Source organism: Polypterus senegalus, chromosome 2, assembly GCF_016835505.1.
Source record: "Polypterus senegalus isolate Bchr_013 chromosome 2, ASM1683550v1, whole genome shotgun sequence".
Lineage (NCBI taxonomy): Eukaryota > Metazoa > Chordata > Cladistia > Polypteriformes > Polypteridae > Polypterus > Polypterus senegalus.
Genome location: NC_053155.1, coordinates 197,566,802 through 197,582,734, shown reverse-complemented (window position 1 = coordinate 197,582,734; position 15,933 = coordinate 197,566,802). Strand labels below are relative to the sequence as shown.

The 15,933-nt window shown below is 37.0% G+C and overlaps 1 protein-coding gene across 7 annotated transcripts in view; it reads right to left on the bottom strand.

Moving 5' to 3' along the window:
- The window catches only part of kdm6a (lysine (K)-specific demethylase 6A), a 548,877-nt gene that overhangs the window by 306,679 nt on the left and 226,265 nt on the right, over positions 1–15,933 (bottom strand). For 4 of the 7 annotated variants that reach the window (XM_039745157.1, XM_039745151.1, XM_039745155.1 and 1 more), the window contains exon 6: positions 6,241–6,285. The exons of the other annotated variants lie outside the window; for them this stretch is intronic. In XM_039745157.1, the coding sequence (XP_039601091.1) occupies positions 6,241–6,285 (45 nt within the window). The remainder of the gene's footprint in view (positions 1–6,240; positions 6,286–15,933) is intronic. 7 annotated transcript variants of the gene reach the window in all.

Genomic DNA, 15,933 nt, shown 5'->3' with positions numbered 1-15,933 from the left:
TGTGCAAATTTCCAGTGGATAAGTATATAAAATTTAAAGCCGATTTAAATCTGGTGGGTTTTACCCCAGATGTTCCAATTTTTTCTCTATAGAAGCTCTTTGTACATAACTGACACCAGGATTGCACACCTCACATATGACAAATTCCACTCCCTTAGTTGGATGTACTTCATGTGAAGTATGCACATAGTTCACATTTATGTGCGGATTTTCCTTCTTGTACTGCTGTTTTCCCTCTACATGCCCAAAGACAAGTATGTAAGGTTAACTAGATGACTCTAAAGCGTCCCTGTGCAAGTGTTCTTGAGTTGTCTTTGTGAACCTACCAACACATCCAGGACACTAATTACTGCCAGGTTAGGGTCAGGACATCTGCAACCATAAACTGGATTAGAATCAACGGAGTTTGCTCAGGTATTGTGAATACGGTCTAACTAATGTGTTCAATCTTTTTTTCCTATTACTAAAAAGTAAGTGACCTTCAAAACTAATTAATCATCCATCCATCCATTTTCCAACCCGCTGAATCCGAACACAGGGTCACGGGGGTCTGCTGGAGTCAATCCCAGCCAACACAGGGAACAAGGCAGGAATCAATCCTGGGCAGGGTGCCAACCCACCGCAGGACACACACAAACACAACCACACACCAAGTACACACTAGAGTCAATTTAGAATCGCCAATCCACCTAAACTGCATGTCTTTGGATTGTAGGAGGAAACCCACGCAGACACGGGGAGAACATGCAAACTCCACGCAGGGAGGACCCAGGAAGCGAACCTGGATCTCCTAACTGGGAGGCAGCAGCGCTACCACTGCGCCACCGTGCCGCCCACTAATCAATCATCAAAATCAATAATGTATGTCATAACCACTTGACTTTTGACTATTTGTTTGACTACACAAAAAATACATCTGGGCTGTGTGATGAGGAAATGCTTTCAAGTTTCTGACTGAAAAATATGATAAGTTGAAAAATACATCATTTTAGCCACATGCCTTGCAAAGAACTAAAGAAGATAGATGAAGGGATAAACAAACTAACACAATTTCTTCTAGTGCAGTTTGCTCACAGATAAACTGGGAAACTAGAATGTGCCATGATCCACATAGTGAGGTAGTACAAAAAAAAGTGACCCAGCAAATTTTCAAATGTTACAGCTGCCATTATGCAAAGGAGGATTTTCCCCAGTAAGGTATCCAATTAACTGCAAATATAACTGGTACCTCAAGATTAATTTTATATTACTTTGTATATTATTGTAATTCAGTAAAATTAAATATAAATACTTATCTGTTTTTTGCAGACCAGTGTTGCCTCTTCATTGGCAGAGTGAATAGATTTCAACTTTAAATTTGAACACACCTCCAAGGACTGCAGTAGTGGTACCAATAGTAGTACCAGTACCATTAGGCAAGTCATAAAATGCATCAACTTGTCAGATTGAAGAAAAATAGGTGTAATAAAAGTGATTAGTCTTAAGTAAATTGAAACTCAAGTGATGCGAATGACTAAATTCAATACCAACCATTATATCATGGAATGAGATCCTCCACTTCCCTAAGAGTGCACTGGCAACGACTGGCAAGAATTTTAAAACACAAGCTGAAAGTGCATGAATAACTTATTTTGTTTACTGCCATAGAACAACTACAGTATAATTAGGTGAACAGTATTAGATTGATATTTTGTTGCCTGTACGAAAAAGTTATTAAAAATAGACCTAGGTAGCTCAAATTACCACTTGGAACGTTGGGGTTACAAACTATTAAATATGGGACCTTACTTCATTAAAGCCCACATTTAATGAAAATACGGCATTTATGCTTTAAATAAGAAATGAGTGAATAAAAACTGTAGAGATTCCTAGCTATTCTATTAGTTAATACAACACCCTTTATGGCTCCATTATGGCTTCTACTCATTGGAATTTTCTCTCTGATTGTACTGGCATCTCCATTACATTAAAATTTTGCCTGAAAACACACACTAACATTTCAGCTGAGCCATATATGTGCATATATTTATTTTCTAACCTCTCTTCACAGCTGTTTCACAGCTGACACTATGGAAGGGTGATCTAGAGTATTTCACAGGTGCATCATGTCTGCAAACTGGAAACATACTCTACAAGTGAAGGGAGTAGTAATCTCAAATGTCAGTGAAACAATAGTGAAATGTGCAGCATTTTATGCTGATGTGGTTAAAATAAATTAGCTGTTCCAGCATTAAGGAACAGTAAAAAGAGCGAAGCATTAATCTTACAATCCATGCTGTTTTGTATCTAACCCTGCTATCACGAAGTCTCTTAACCTTCATGATTTGAATATACATCTATACTAATAAAAGGCAAAGCCCTCACTCACTCACTCACCACTAATTCTCCAACTTCCCGTGTAGGTGGAAGGCTGAAATTTGGCAGGTTCATTCCTTACAGCTTCTTTACAAAAGTTTGGCAGTTTTTATATCGAAATTCTACGCGTAATGGTAATAACTGGAAGCAGTTTTTCTCCATTTACTGTAATGGAGATGAGCTTCAACGCGTGGGGGGAGTTTCGTGTGACATCATCACGCCTCCCACGTAATCACGCAGTACATAGAAAACCAGGAAGACCTCAAAAAAGCGCTGAAGAAAACATGCATTATATAATTGAGAAGGCAGCGAAACAATAAGAAGTGAGTGACATATACAACCATATTCATGAGTTCTGCTACTTCGGAAACAAAGCACGATGTAAACCTACACTTTAAATTAAGTTCATAGACAGGCTGCCGCTGGCGTTTGTAATTTAGTGCCTGCCCATATAAGGCCGTCCGTCAGCGGCAATCCAATAGCAAACTGCCACGGGTAAATATTCACGGGTGAAAGACTGTGTTTATGGAGAGGAAGATGAGATGGTCAGGGTGGTGTTTGACACAAACTCAGCGAAACTGCGAGAGAAAGGTAACATTAAATACAGCCATGGACATAGCACGAGATGGCACCAGCACAGCTGGGAACCTTCGATGCATGTACACCGAGGGGCTCACGTGAACTGACGCAGTGCACAGATAAAAAGCAACAGTTCCAAAGAGCTGAACAAAACGAATTACACAATTGAAAAGGCAGCAAAAATATGAAGCGCCTGATACATACAAGCATATTCATAAATCCAACTACTGTGGAAACAAAGCACACGTTGGAAAAAGTCAATGTCCCGCTAAAGGAAGACAGTGTAAAAAACCCGTGCATGCAGTGTGTCAGGTCTCAGATAAAGAAGAAGACGAGCTGTTTATTGATGCAGTAAGAAACGAATCGATGAATGAAACCTGTCATCTTTACAACGATTGACAAACACGGAATGTAACTTGAACACAACACATCCTCCAAATACGAACCAGATTGAAAGAAATAATGATAATCAAATCCTTGATGACAGCAACACTCAGTAACACTCACAAAACAAATACTGTATATTGACAGTCATGTTACGTTATTTTTAAAATGTTCCCTTTTCTTTTCTAGCTTTTTTAACACACTACTTCTCCGCTGCGATACGCGGGTATATATATATGTATATATATATATATATATATCCCGATCTACATACTCGAATAATGGATACTTTATTCGCCATCAATGATTGTTTTGGTAAAGCCATACTCAGTGTATTCATTAGATGAACGGTAAAAAAGTAAGAGCGAGGGAGGATGACTTATTGAGGCATGCAGGCTGTAGTGCGCCAACTCTATCTGAATTGCGATCACATTTGAAAAAATATATCTTTTCAAGTTCTATTTAGTCCATATGTGTCAAACTCAAGGGCGGGCCACATCCGCCGGGCGTAATTATATCCGCCCGAGATCATTTTATATACTGTATTATTGTTATTAATGGCCCGGTATATGAAGCGCTGGTAACACAATAAACTACAGATCCCATAATGCAGCGCTTCAGCTGCCTTGCCTAACACTTACGCGTTAATCAAGTCTAGCTTATGATGCTGCAAGTTATTGCGAAGCTAGCTCACACGATGCTGAAGAGAAAAGTTGATTCTGAAAATAGAGCCTTTAAAACCGATGGGAGGCTGAGTATATGTTTACTGAACCCGTGTGTCTCATTTGTGGAGCTAATGTGGCTGTAATTACAGAATTTAATCTAAGACGGCACTATGAGACAAAACATCAGGGTAACCTGAATGCAATGCAGAAGATACAGAAAGCAGAAGAATTAAATAAGAATCTGACACTTCAGCGGACGTTTTTACCCGTGCACAATCACAAAGTGATTTCAAGTGAAGCTGCTTTTATGGGAGACACAAATGCACCAGTGCAATTTGCCCCACTTTCCCTGTTGCCAAGTAATGTTAAACCAAGTCGTCACTACGGTGTTCCCAAATACGCACTTTGCTGATAAACTGAGCGCACTGAGTTTGCACGGCGCTTTGGTGACTTTGAAGAACAAAAAAAGTCCGTCTACATGCGGCTCGAACCTTGTGCATGTTTGGTAGCACATATCTGTGTGAGAAGCTCTTCTCAGTGATAAAGACTAACAAAACAGCACACAGGAGTCGCCTCACTGATGAGCACCTGCAATCCATCCTGAGAATCTCCACAACACAGAACCTCACACCAAACAGAAACGAACCTGTTGCCAAAAAGATGCCAGGCGTCCAGCTCTAAAATGACATATGAGCAAAGACAACTGAATGATTTGATTTGTTATTGCTGAAAGGAACACATTTTATTTATATTTCTAGGTTTTGTTATGCAGCATGTTCATATTTGAATTTGTATAATTTTGACAGGATATATTTTTATGGAGAGCAAAATCTTTTGGGATATTTAAAATCTAAGTTTATTTTTTATATAAAATTACATAAGAGAAAAGAAATTTGAATGTTTTTTCTTTTAACGTTTACTTTATTTCTAACTTGTATAATTTAGACAGGATATATTTTTATGGAGAGCAAAATATTATAAGTTGTTTAAGGTTTGAGTTGATTTATTCAGGAATAATATTCCTGTCTGTTTTTACCATTCCTACCAAAGATATTTCTGTCGACTAAATAAAAATTCCTTCTATTTAAAATTTAAATAGAACTTGAACAAATACGATAATTCATAATATCCACGCAGACTTGCACGTAAGAGCGGGAGTTATCCGTTTTAACAAGCAGCGTATTGCACTGATACGAAATAGCTGTGTGTGTGTATATATGTACGTATATGTATATATGTTTATGTGTGTGTGTGTGTGTGTAAATATATATATATGACAGCAACACTCATCACTCACAACAGTGACAAAACAATTACATTGACAATCATGTTACGTTATTTTCAAAATGTTTCCTTTTCTTTTTCATTGCTTCTTTAACACACTACTTCTCCGCTGCGAAGCGCGGGTATTTTGCTAGTAATGTATATTTGCCAAGAAAAATACTACTTAAGGAGATACTTCACTTCAAACTAGCCCCATTTTCCTTTAGACAAAAGAAACAATGACGTCTGTGACATAAGATCTATCAACACGATCACCAAGATATTTTTACACTAGAGATCTAAAGATTCATTCATTCTTTAATACAGATACATCTAAACAAGTAAACCTCAGACATTTCCAAAGATAAAAAACACTAGATGCTTCCAAAATTTACATTTGTGCCTAAAGTCTGATTGATTATTATTTTTCATATACATTATGCAATGTTACATATAACATACCGTGAACTGTACTTCATAATGCACCTTAAGATTAAAAGGTATATGAAAGCCAAAACGTAAAATTTACTTTTGACTAAATAATTAAGAAAAATGCTTTCAACATTAGTATTTTAGTCTCCATTTGTTTAGGTTTAAAAGTTCGAAATGTTTCAGCTTTACCTTACAATCTATACAACAGATTTATAAAATAAGTTGGATAGTAAACCACTAGATTTGCAATTTTGCTTGAATTTTGCAGTACAGTAACAAGAAACTCATTTTGACATCTACTAAAGTTAAATTTCCTAATCCCTGGTTAGAGGCAAGATTTAAGTTATGAAAAATGGCTACTATAATCACAGAAGCTTAATGCCTACGGAGCTAAACGTTAACGGACTAAGGTTTGTAATTCTTTAACCACCCATCACAGTTTCACCATACTATTTTTATGCGATTTATTAACTTTAACACTAGAACTGTAACAGTTTTTCAGACTTAAAACCTCTTTGCTTATGCATGACAGACTCAAAAATAGAATCATGAATACTCCTACCTTGTCTCTGCAGTACACATCATGGCAGTAGGGGACTGTAATTTCCTAGACAGGGAAAGAGAGGGGACTTACAACAATAAATACTATGAATTAATCTGGTGGTACGTAGGAAAGTTTAGGTTACAAAAATATTTTAAACAGGATCATTTTAAAAGAGATGTATTTTTGTGGGGTCAAACCAAGCTGACACTACTATAAAATGAACTGGTTTTAGTTATTTATGGCCCTATGTAATAATCACTGTCAACTGTCCCCACCATTTTACTCTGTAAAATATAAATCAAAGTTCAGTATCTTTATCTCCAATTTAAACATGGAGTAAGTACTCAGCAGTACATTTGTTGAGCCTGATATTAATAAAGTGCTCATAACTAGTTATTCTAATTAAGTCTTTGCACTAGTGTTCACTTATGTTTGAGGGAGATTTCAAAATCCTCCATGTTACATGTAAAGCTTTAAATGGTCTAGGCCTACTTTACTTATCTGAGCTTATCAATACTGTGGACCATAGGTTGCTATCTCAAGATGCCAGTCTATTAAAACATGGGGCACCACTAAAAGCCTGGCTTCCCAACTAGGTTTCTGCAGGTCAATCCAAGCTCATTACTTTAGTTGTGTATACCTTGATTAGCTGTTGCTTAGCTGTTCATATTGCAGCTGTCAGTCTTTTGCATAAAAAAACTCCTTATAAATAATTACTATTACAATAGGACTGCCATGTCCCACGTCAACTGGCTTTTTTAATATCTTTATTTTATTAAAGTGCATGTCATGGTCTTGTACTTTCTTGACACTTCCAAATTTGCTGCACTTCAAATACATGTTATTGCAACTCTTACATTCTATTCAGAAAACTTATCTGATTATTTTTTCTTTACATGAAAGAACCCCTATTACCAACACAAGCAACGTGCACTGAACACTGGTACCCAGGTGTGAACTGCTGTTTCTCTCCTCCTGTTCGTAATTGGCTACATTTTAATATCCTTTTGACTTTGACAAATCCTCTCCTGCAGCTGTTATCAACATTACTGAACATTGTTTCGTATTTGTGAATCGTTGTCTGTTTTCAGCAGACAAAATTTAAAATAATCAATGAAAAAATGTCTCATTTATAATCTCACTTTCATTACGAATGATGAAGATAAAACATCTGAAACCTGTCAGCACTCCAGTGATTTTAATTAGGTAAAAAAATGACAATGAATTCAGCTGAAACAGCATTGCAATGTTTTTCACACACTGATAAAGCAAAGTACTCATCCAGCATGAATTCTATGTGGAGAAAGATCAACATGTAAAGAGGAACACAGTGGATGGAGCAAGTGAGAGAGCTGCAGATAAAGAGAACTATGGGGAAAAGTTGCTCACTCGCAAAGTTTTCAGATACTGCAGACAGATAATAAATGAAAACGAAAGAATAGAAGCCTTTCTTTCTGAAAATTATAGGAACGTGTTACTTGGCTATAAATGAGGCATCTTTTAGTATGTTTTGAGTACAACTATAATGAAATACTACTGTTTACATATACAAGGGAACTGCAGTTAGAAATATAAACTATTAGCATATGCTTAGATTTTAACCCATTACATATGAAGGAGGAGAATAAAGATGGTTATTTCATTCGACTTTAAGCTGCTTGATCAAAACATAACGTCTACTCCATGCCAGATTGTAAATACAGTGATCCCTCACTATATTGCGCTTCACTCCATTGCAGATTTTAAATGTAAGCATATTTAAATATATATCACGGATTTGTTGCTGGTTCACGGATTTCTGTGGACAATAGGTCTTTTAATTTATAGTACATGCTTCCTCAGTTTGTTTGCCCAGTTGATTTCATACAAGGGACGCTATTGGTGGATGGCTGAGAAGCTACCCAATCAGAGCACGTATTACGTATTAAATAAAACTCATCAATGAAATACGCTATGCTTCCCGCGCGGTGCTTCACAGACTTCAAAACTCTAACAGCCCATATTGATTTTTGATTGTTTGCTTTTCTCTGTCTCTCTCACTCTCCCTGACATTCTCTGCTCCTGACGGAGGGGGTGTGAGCAGAGGGGCTGTTTGCACAGTGGCTGTTTGCTTAGGAGATACAGACGCTCCTCTAAAAATGCTGAAAGACTACCTTCACATTGATTCCTTCAGTGCTGCCGCTTTATCGCGGTGCTTCCCATACTTAAAAGCCCAACAACCCTATTGATTTTTGATTGTTTACTTTTCTCTCTCTCTCTCTGACATTCTCTGCTCCTGACAGGCGCACTACTTTGAAGAGGAAGATATGTTTGCATTCTTTTAATTGTGAGAAAGAACTGTCATCTCTGTCTTGTCATGGAGCAGAGTCTAAACTTTTGACTAAAGGGTGTTATTTCATGTCTAGAGGGCTCTAATAATGTTAAAAAAAACGTATTTAGAAGGTCGTAAACAGGTTTTCTATGCTCTAACTGCGAAAATATTAGATTTATGAATAAAGAATCCTACTTCGTGGAAATTCATTTATCTGTCTGGAGCGGATTAACCGCGATAAACAAAGGTTTACTGCATAACTGTGCGGAGAATATTTAGAAACAGTGTGGGAGAGTTTGTAAGGGCTTAAAATATATAAAAATAACCATACAAACATATGATTTCTACTTCGCGGATTTTCACCTATGCGTTCCAAAACCACCCTCGATCGAGGAGGGATTACTGTAAAATGAAATGGGTGATGTCAGTGTCACTATGAAAGGACACGGATAACGCTACCTGTTGATTGGTATTGCAAACTTAATGATGAAATTGCAGGTGGACAATAGCATCGGCTTTTTCAAAAACACAAGTCTACTGAAGCAATTGACAGCAATACACAATATTTTTCCCAGTTTCCAATGTGTTCATTTCACCATAGGGATCCCTCTTCTACCAACTTTTCTCATCACGCTTGATTCAAAAGGGAGAAACTCCTGCCACAGCTCTTCAAAAGCTGTCTGTGGGTCATCAAGAAACTTGAAAAGTTAAAACTGGACTCCAAGGGCATAAAAGTTGAGAAACACTGCTATAAAGTTAAATGCTATATAATCCAGTGAGATAATGAAACTGTTATCCCAAAGAGGTTAGATGGAAAAAATACAATAGTTGCCTCCTTTGATGACATGGTGCTTTATTGGTGCTCTTATTTAAAATTTCATCGTTGATATCATCATCTGAAGCAGCTCACTGGCGAATGGGAATTATAGTCCCCACTTCAACATTTGCATAAGACTACAGATAATATAAAAGGGGGTGGGTAATGTATCAATTACTTTACTGTATCAGTAGAACTAAATTTACTTTGCTCACAGCCACAATTCCTGGCAAGCACAAGCTAAACACAGCTTCTTCGAGCTTCACTGAACTTCCTTTCATGTCACTTCTGCAGACATCCTTCATTTGCATAAAATGGGACAGCCCATTTCTCGGTGTAATTACTGTCAGTGCTGTGGCAAAACAAGGATCTGGTGCCTTAGAATATCCCACTCCCTACAGAATTAACGAAAAATATCAACAAATGAAAACATATTTAATTTTCTTTATTCAACAATATCTCCAAATTTCATTCAACCAGTCATACAAAGCACTTGATATTTTTGGGTATTTAACTTTCATTGTGGGGGATGTTTCATCCCTAAATATGGATATATCAAAATATCCTTGCTTAGTGGATGTTCACCCTAGATGTACCATACAGCTAAATTTCAGCTTCTTAGCTAATCAAGAAATACAGTGCATCCGGAAAGTATTCACAGCACATCGCTTTTTCCACATTTTGTTATGTTACAGCCTTATTCCAAAATGGATTAAATTCATTTTTTTCCTCAGAATTCTACACATAACACCCCATAATGATAACATGAAAAAGTTTACTTGAGGTTCTGGCTAATTTATTAAAAATAAAAAAAACTGAGAAATCACATGTACATAAGTATTCACAGCCTTTGCTCAATACTTTGTCGATATACCTTTGGCAGCAATTACAGCCTAAAGTCTTTTTGAATATGATGCCACAAGCTTGGCACACATATCCTTGGCCAGTTTCGTCCATTCCTCTTTGCAGCACCTCTCAAGCTCCATCAGGTTGGAATGGAAGCGTCGGTGCACAGCCATTTTAAGATCTCTCCAGAGATATTCAATCAGATTCAAGTCTGGGCTCTGGCTGGGCCACTCAAGGACATTCACAGAGTTGTCCTGAAGCCACTCCTTTGATATCCTGGCTGTGTGCTTAGGGTCGTTGTTCTGCTGAAAGATGAACCGTCACCCCAGTCTGAGGTCAAGAGCGCTTTGGAGCAGGTTTTCATCAAGGATGTCTCTGTACATTGCTGCAGTCAGCTTTCCATTTATCCTGACTAGTCTCCCAGTTTCTGCCACTGAAAAACATTCCCACAGCATGAAGCTGCCACCACCATGCTTCACTGTAGGGATGGTATTGGCCTGGTGATGAGCGGTGCCTGGTTTCCTAAAAACATGACGCCTGGCATTCAAAACAAATTCACACCAATTTTGTTTCTCATGGTCTGAAAGTCCTTCAGGTGCCTTTTGGCAAACTTCAGGTGGGCTGCCATGTACCTTTTACTAAGGAGTGGCTTCCGTCTGGCCACTCTACCATACAGGCCTGATTGGTGGATTGCCTCAGAGATGGTTGTCCTTCTGTAAGGTTCTTCTCTCTCCACAGATGACCCCTGGAGCTCTGACAGAGTGACCATCGGGTTCTTGGTCACCTCCCTGACTAAGGCCCTTCTCCCCCGATTGCTCAGTTTAGATGGCCAACAAACTTTAGGAAGAGTCCTGGTGGTTTCGAACTTCTTTCATTTACGGATGATGGAGGCCACTGTGCTAACTGGGACCTTCAAAGCAGGAGAAATTTTTCTGTAACTTTCCCCAGATTTGTGCTTTGAGACAATCCTGTCTCGGGAGGTCTACAGACAATTCCTTTGACTTCATGCTTGGTTTGTGCTCTGACATGAACTGTCAACTGTGGGACCTTATATAGACAGGTGTGTGCCTTTCCAAATCATGTCCAATCAACTGAATTTACCACAAGTGGACTCAAATTTAGCTGCAGAAACATCTCAAGGATGATCAGGGGAAACAGGATGCACCTGAGCTCAATTTTGAGCTCCATGGCAAAGGCTGTGAATACTTATGTATATGTGCTTTCTCAATTTTTTTATTTTTAATAAATATGCAAAAATTTCAAGTAAACTTTTTTCATGTTGTCATTATGGGGTGTTTTGTGTAGAATTTTGAGGAAAAAAATTTATCCACTTTGGAATAAGGCTGTAACATAACAAAATGTGGAAAAAGTGATACGCTGGGAATACTTTCCGGATGCACTGTAGCGAATCGGTCAATTTTGTATTATACAGGTGGATTCCCACTATAACTAAATTTGTAGGAGCATAAAAATATTTTGTTACTATGGAAATTTCTTTACAGCAAATATGGGGAAAATATGCATACTGAGTGGGGTTGCCGGCAATTCACCATCTCTAAAGTAAACGGCGTAAGAACAGTTCCGTAGCTGCTCTGCTGCATCTGGTAAGCAAAAAAAACCAAGGGCAAAGTAATTAGTTGTCCTCTTCAGGGTCAGGATTACCACATAATATGCTTGTTACACATGTTTAGGACATTTGACACTCGCCTGTGCCACTGTGGTGATTCCGAGCCACTGGTGTTCTTCTAATCTGAAGGTGGTAGCTAAAACAGGACAATTTGCAGTGTCGCAGCTCCTATATTGTGTATTTGAGTACTGAAGACTTGACACTGCACCTGCCTACTCTACACAGTAATAAAGTACCTATATTTTCCTTGAAAACCTGGACTCGCCTTCCTCTCTCATGCAACTCTGTGACCTAAGCATGACAATACCTGTATAAAAAAAAGTGCTTCTTAAACTGCTAAAGATCTTTTATTTGAAAATGAGATGATAGATATAACTATTTTTTATAGAAACATAGGTATGAAAACAGAATGAGAATGATACATAAAAAGTAACTTTTTCAGCATAAACTGACACTGTTTCACACTTACTTTGTTAAGCTCAAAGAGAATTTTGAGAAGCGCCATGAAACACAAACAGTACAGTATCCACACACAACAGAACTACCCACACAGATGCTTGTTGGAGCGCTGACTCAGAATTCAGCTATGCCTGTATGATGCCTACTGTACACTCTTGCAGAGACATAAATTTAACTATGACTTTCTTTTGGTCTAACAAGAAAGAGACCACCTGCAGAAGGGTTCCCGAGACTCAACAAAAGTACAATCCAGCATTAAGTAATTTTTCCATAGCATTACCATCTTCGAGGTAAATTTTTGGTTGAAAAAGAACAAACATTTGTTATACTGAAATTTACATTTCATTAAACTATTAAACATAATGTATGAACATTTGTCCGAGCCAAAAAAAGTTTTCGTTATTTTGAAAATTTTATGTTGGTATTTGCTATAACGGAATTTGACCTGTATATACATATAGAGATAAAAAATACTACAAACTTAATTTACATGTTTTAGAACATAGGAGCTAAAATTTTGATAAAAATACAAAATTAGCACCATAGAACACCATTTTCAGGTTGAGGCTGAAAACTTTTCTACTTGTGTGCTACCACACAAGCTTTCCCAGTCTCTCACAAATGCTAGGTAATATGCAGTACTTTACACAAGAGCAGAAAACCTGAAAGATATTATATTATATAAGATCTTAAAAGTTGTCAAGGTTTCTGTTTTAGCCACATTTCTTAGAGGTTTGTTCCAGAGTTCCACGATATTTGTGTAAACAGGTTCTTCCCAGCTTCAGTTGTAATTTCAGTTGCGGCTAGAGATGTCAAACTACTGGGTGGTATAGTTCTGCCCTATTAAACTTAAAAAAAAAAAAGGTTCACTATATTCCTTATATTGTTTTTGAATATTTCATTTATAGTACTTAAGACACTAATTGAATAATTCTGCAAACACACGTGTTGAAATACAATGTTGAAGGATTTATCCTGGTAGCAGAACCAATAAGTGTAAACCAATTTATGAGCAAACTCTGGAATTGACAAAAAAAAAAAACTGCAGCGCTCATTGAGGGACATGTCTTTTTTAATTTATATTTGTAAACAGTTTCTTGTGAAGGCTCTCTCTTCCTAACTATATTGAGATGTCCTGTTGCGTATTCCTTTCTAATGTTGTTCTTTGACTATAGAATTTCTGCAATTAGCCTCCCTCTCACAAGGATGTAAAATATAATACTAATATAAAAATACACAAACTTTTACATGACCAATGCATGCTCAAACTGTGAAATACCAGGTCTTATAACTGCTTGTTTAGAGCTTGACAGCTACATCAGACTCTTTGGTTCAATCTGCAGAAACCCATCCATGCACACTACTGTATTCAGAATAAACAATGAGCTTCAACTGCAATGTGATGATGCCTCATCCAGGGTTAGCTTCAGCCTTACATAATATGCTGCCAGTAGGCCCTGGTACCTTCTACAAATATGAATTTTATTATGCAGGTCTGAGAAATCTGACATGCCAAGTTTGGCTTGTACATACTAAGCATTCGAGGTAACAGCAATGCAGCACAACAGAGCATAAAGAGCATTATAATCAGTTAGATAGCTTTATTAACCACATTTGTCCATATTAGGTTTATGTGAGGGTGTGAATGGAGTTTCAGGAATGCTCTCCTTGCTCCTATTCACTCAATAGTGCTTTATGATCATGCCTTTTATTTATTTTTAAACCGTGTTTTCCCAAAAGAGAAAAATAAAAAAAACACTGATTAACTGCATAACAAAAATGATTTCAAATACAGTTAAATCCTGTTTTAGGTGACTGCTTTAAACAACTTTTGAAAAAGAATGAAATGCATACGCATATACAATTACATAACAAAACAGGTATCATGTATAAAACTAAGATAAACGTTTAACTTGAATTGACAAAAAACAAAGTGAACAAAGACAATCAAAAATGACAATAGCTTTCTTTCTAATTATTTGTGCTGGTGGTTGAAAAAAAGCTCTGCAAAGTACAATAAAACAGAAGCATGTAGGTTGCTCCTACAAAATTTTGAAGTCTGCCGTTTATCCGTGAACATTAAGGTCAACATCTTTGCACTAGTGTTGGAGATTTACATAACTGATGATTTTTTTTATCTTTATTGAACATCACTTTAACCTATTTTTTACTACTGTATCTTCTCTTGCCGCTTGCTGTGAAAAAGAGAGAAATAGGGACAAATGGCATAATATAAATGAGATATACAACTAATTCTTGTCATTTTCAGTAGACAGTACAGCTTATAACCTTCTACCACTTTGTAACAAATATTAGTTTAAATGATGTCAAAAGTTGTAGCTGTAACACAAATGTGTTTTGCAAAATTTGCAGCTTCAGTTTTTGTGGTGGAAATTCACATTGTTTTTATTGTACTGTGCAGAATTATCAAGTGCATATTAATTCATTGCACAGAGCTTTATTAGCATAAAAAGTTAACTTTCTCACAAAAAAAAAAAAAGTTTTATTTATTTTGGCCCTGGCACAAAATGATCAGCTAAAAGTGTCTAGCAAGCGCCAGGACCACCTCCTCCTGAACAGTGAGCTAGAGAATCGTGTTGCCACCAGTGCAGGGCTTCCTCAGTATTTGTAGCAGGTGGGTGTGAGTGCATCTGCACGCACACTGAGGAACTGAGGCGAAGACTTTTGGACAACAGCATTGTATCAAGAAGGTCAGCAAAAAAGCCACTTCTTTCCAAGAAAAACATCAAGGACCGACTGAAATTATGCAGGAAGCACAAGGATTGGACAGCAGAAGACTGTTGCAAAGTTATTTTTTCAGAAGAATACTGCTTCTGAAGGAAAAGGTGAACACTACCGAGACTCCTGTGTGGTCCCAACAGTGAAGCATTCTGGAACAATCCATGTGTGAGGTTTCTTCTCATCCAAAGACATGGGTCCACTAAGGGTGGGCGGTATGACCAAAATTCTTATCACGGTATTTTTCTAAATTATACCGGTTTCACGGTATTCGACGGTATTTTTTTCCCCATGCATGAATGGATGTTAACCACATTTTCCACTGCAATTACTTCAGTAGACTGGCTAAGAATAACCTATTCCACTGTAATGAGCATTTCGACATTGTACAAATAAAACTTTTTAATGTGCACACAAGTATTAATACAGGTTTGCAAGGCCCCATAAAGTGATAGTTTTCAAGGGGATGAAACTAATGAAGAGAAGGAATCACATTGCATGACAGATGCAGTCAAAATATAGAACCTTTTTATTGAACAAATTTTGCAAAAACTTAAACTATAATTTTGACAACATATTGCCAACCATACAAAGAGGCATTTAGACTTAGTAAAATATCCAGAGGTGCTTGTCAAAGGTTGTATTGCACTGAACATGTCTTAGAAAAGGAATAAATATTAAATATTTTTTGTAAACCAACTACACTTTCTGTTAATGTTAACAATCTCTGTCCACTGACATGTTAAAGTGACATTTTTTAACAACTTTACCATCATTAAACTGCATAATATTTAAACTAATAAATATTAACAATAAAAAAAATAATAGTGCAACTTCCAGTAATAATACTATTACTTCAAAACTTCAAGGCCAGGTACCTTACACAGTATTTACCAAAATAAAATAAAACAA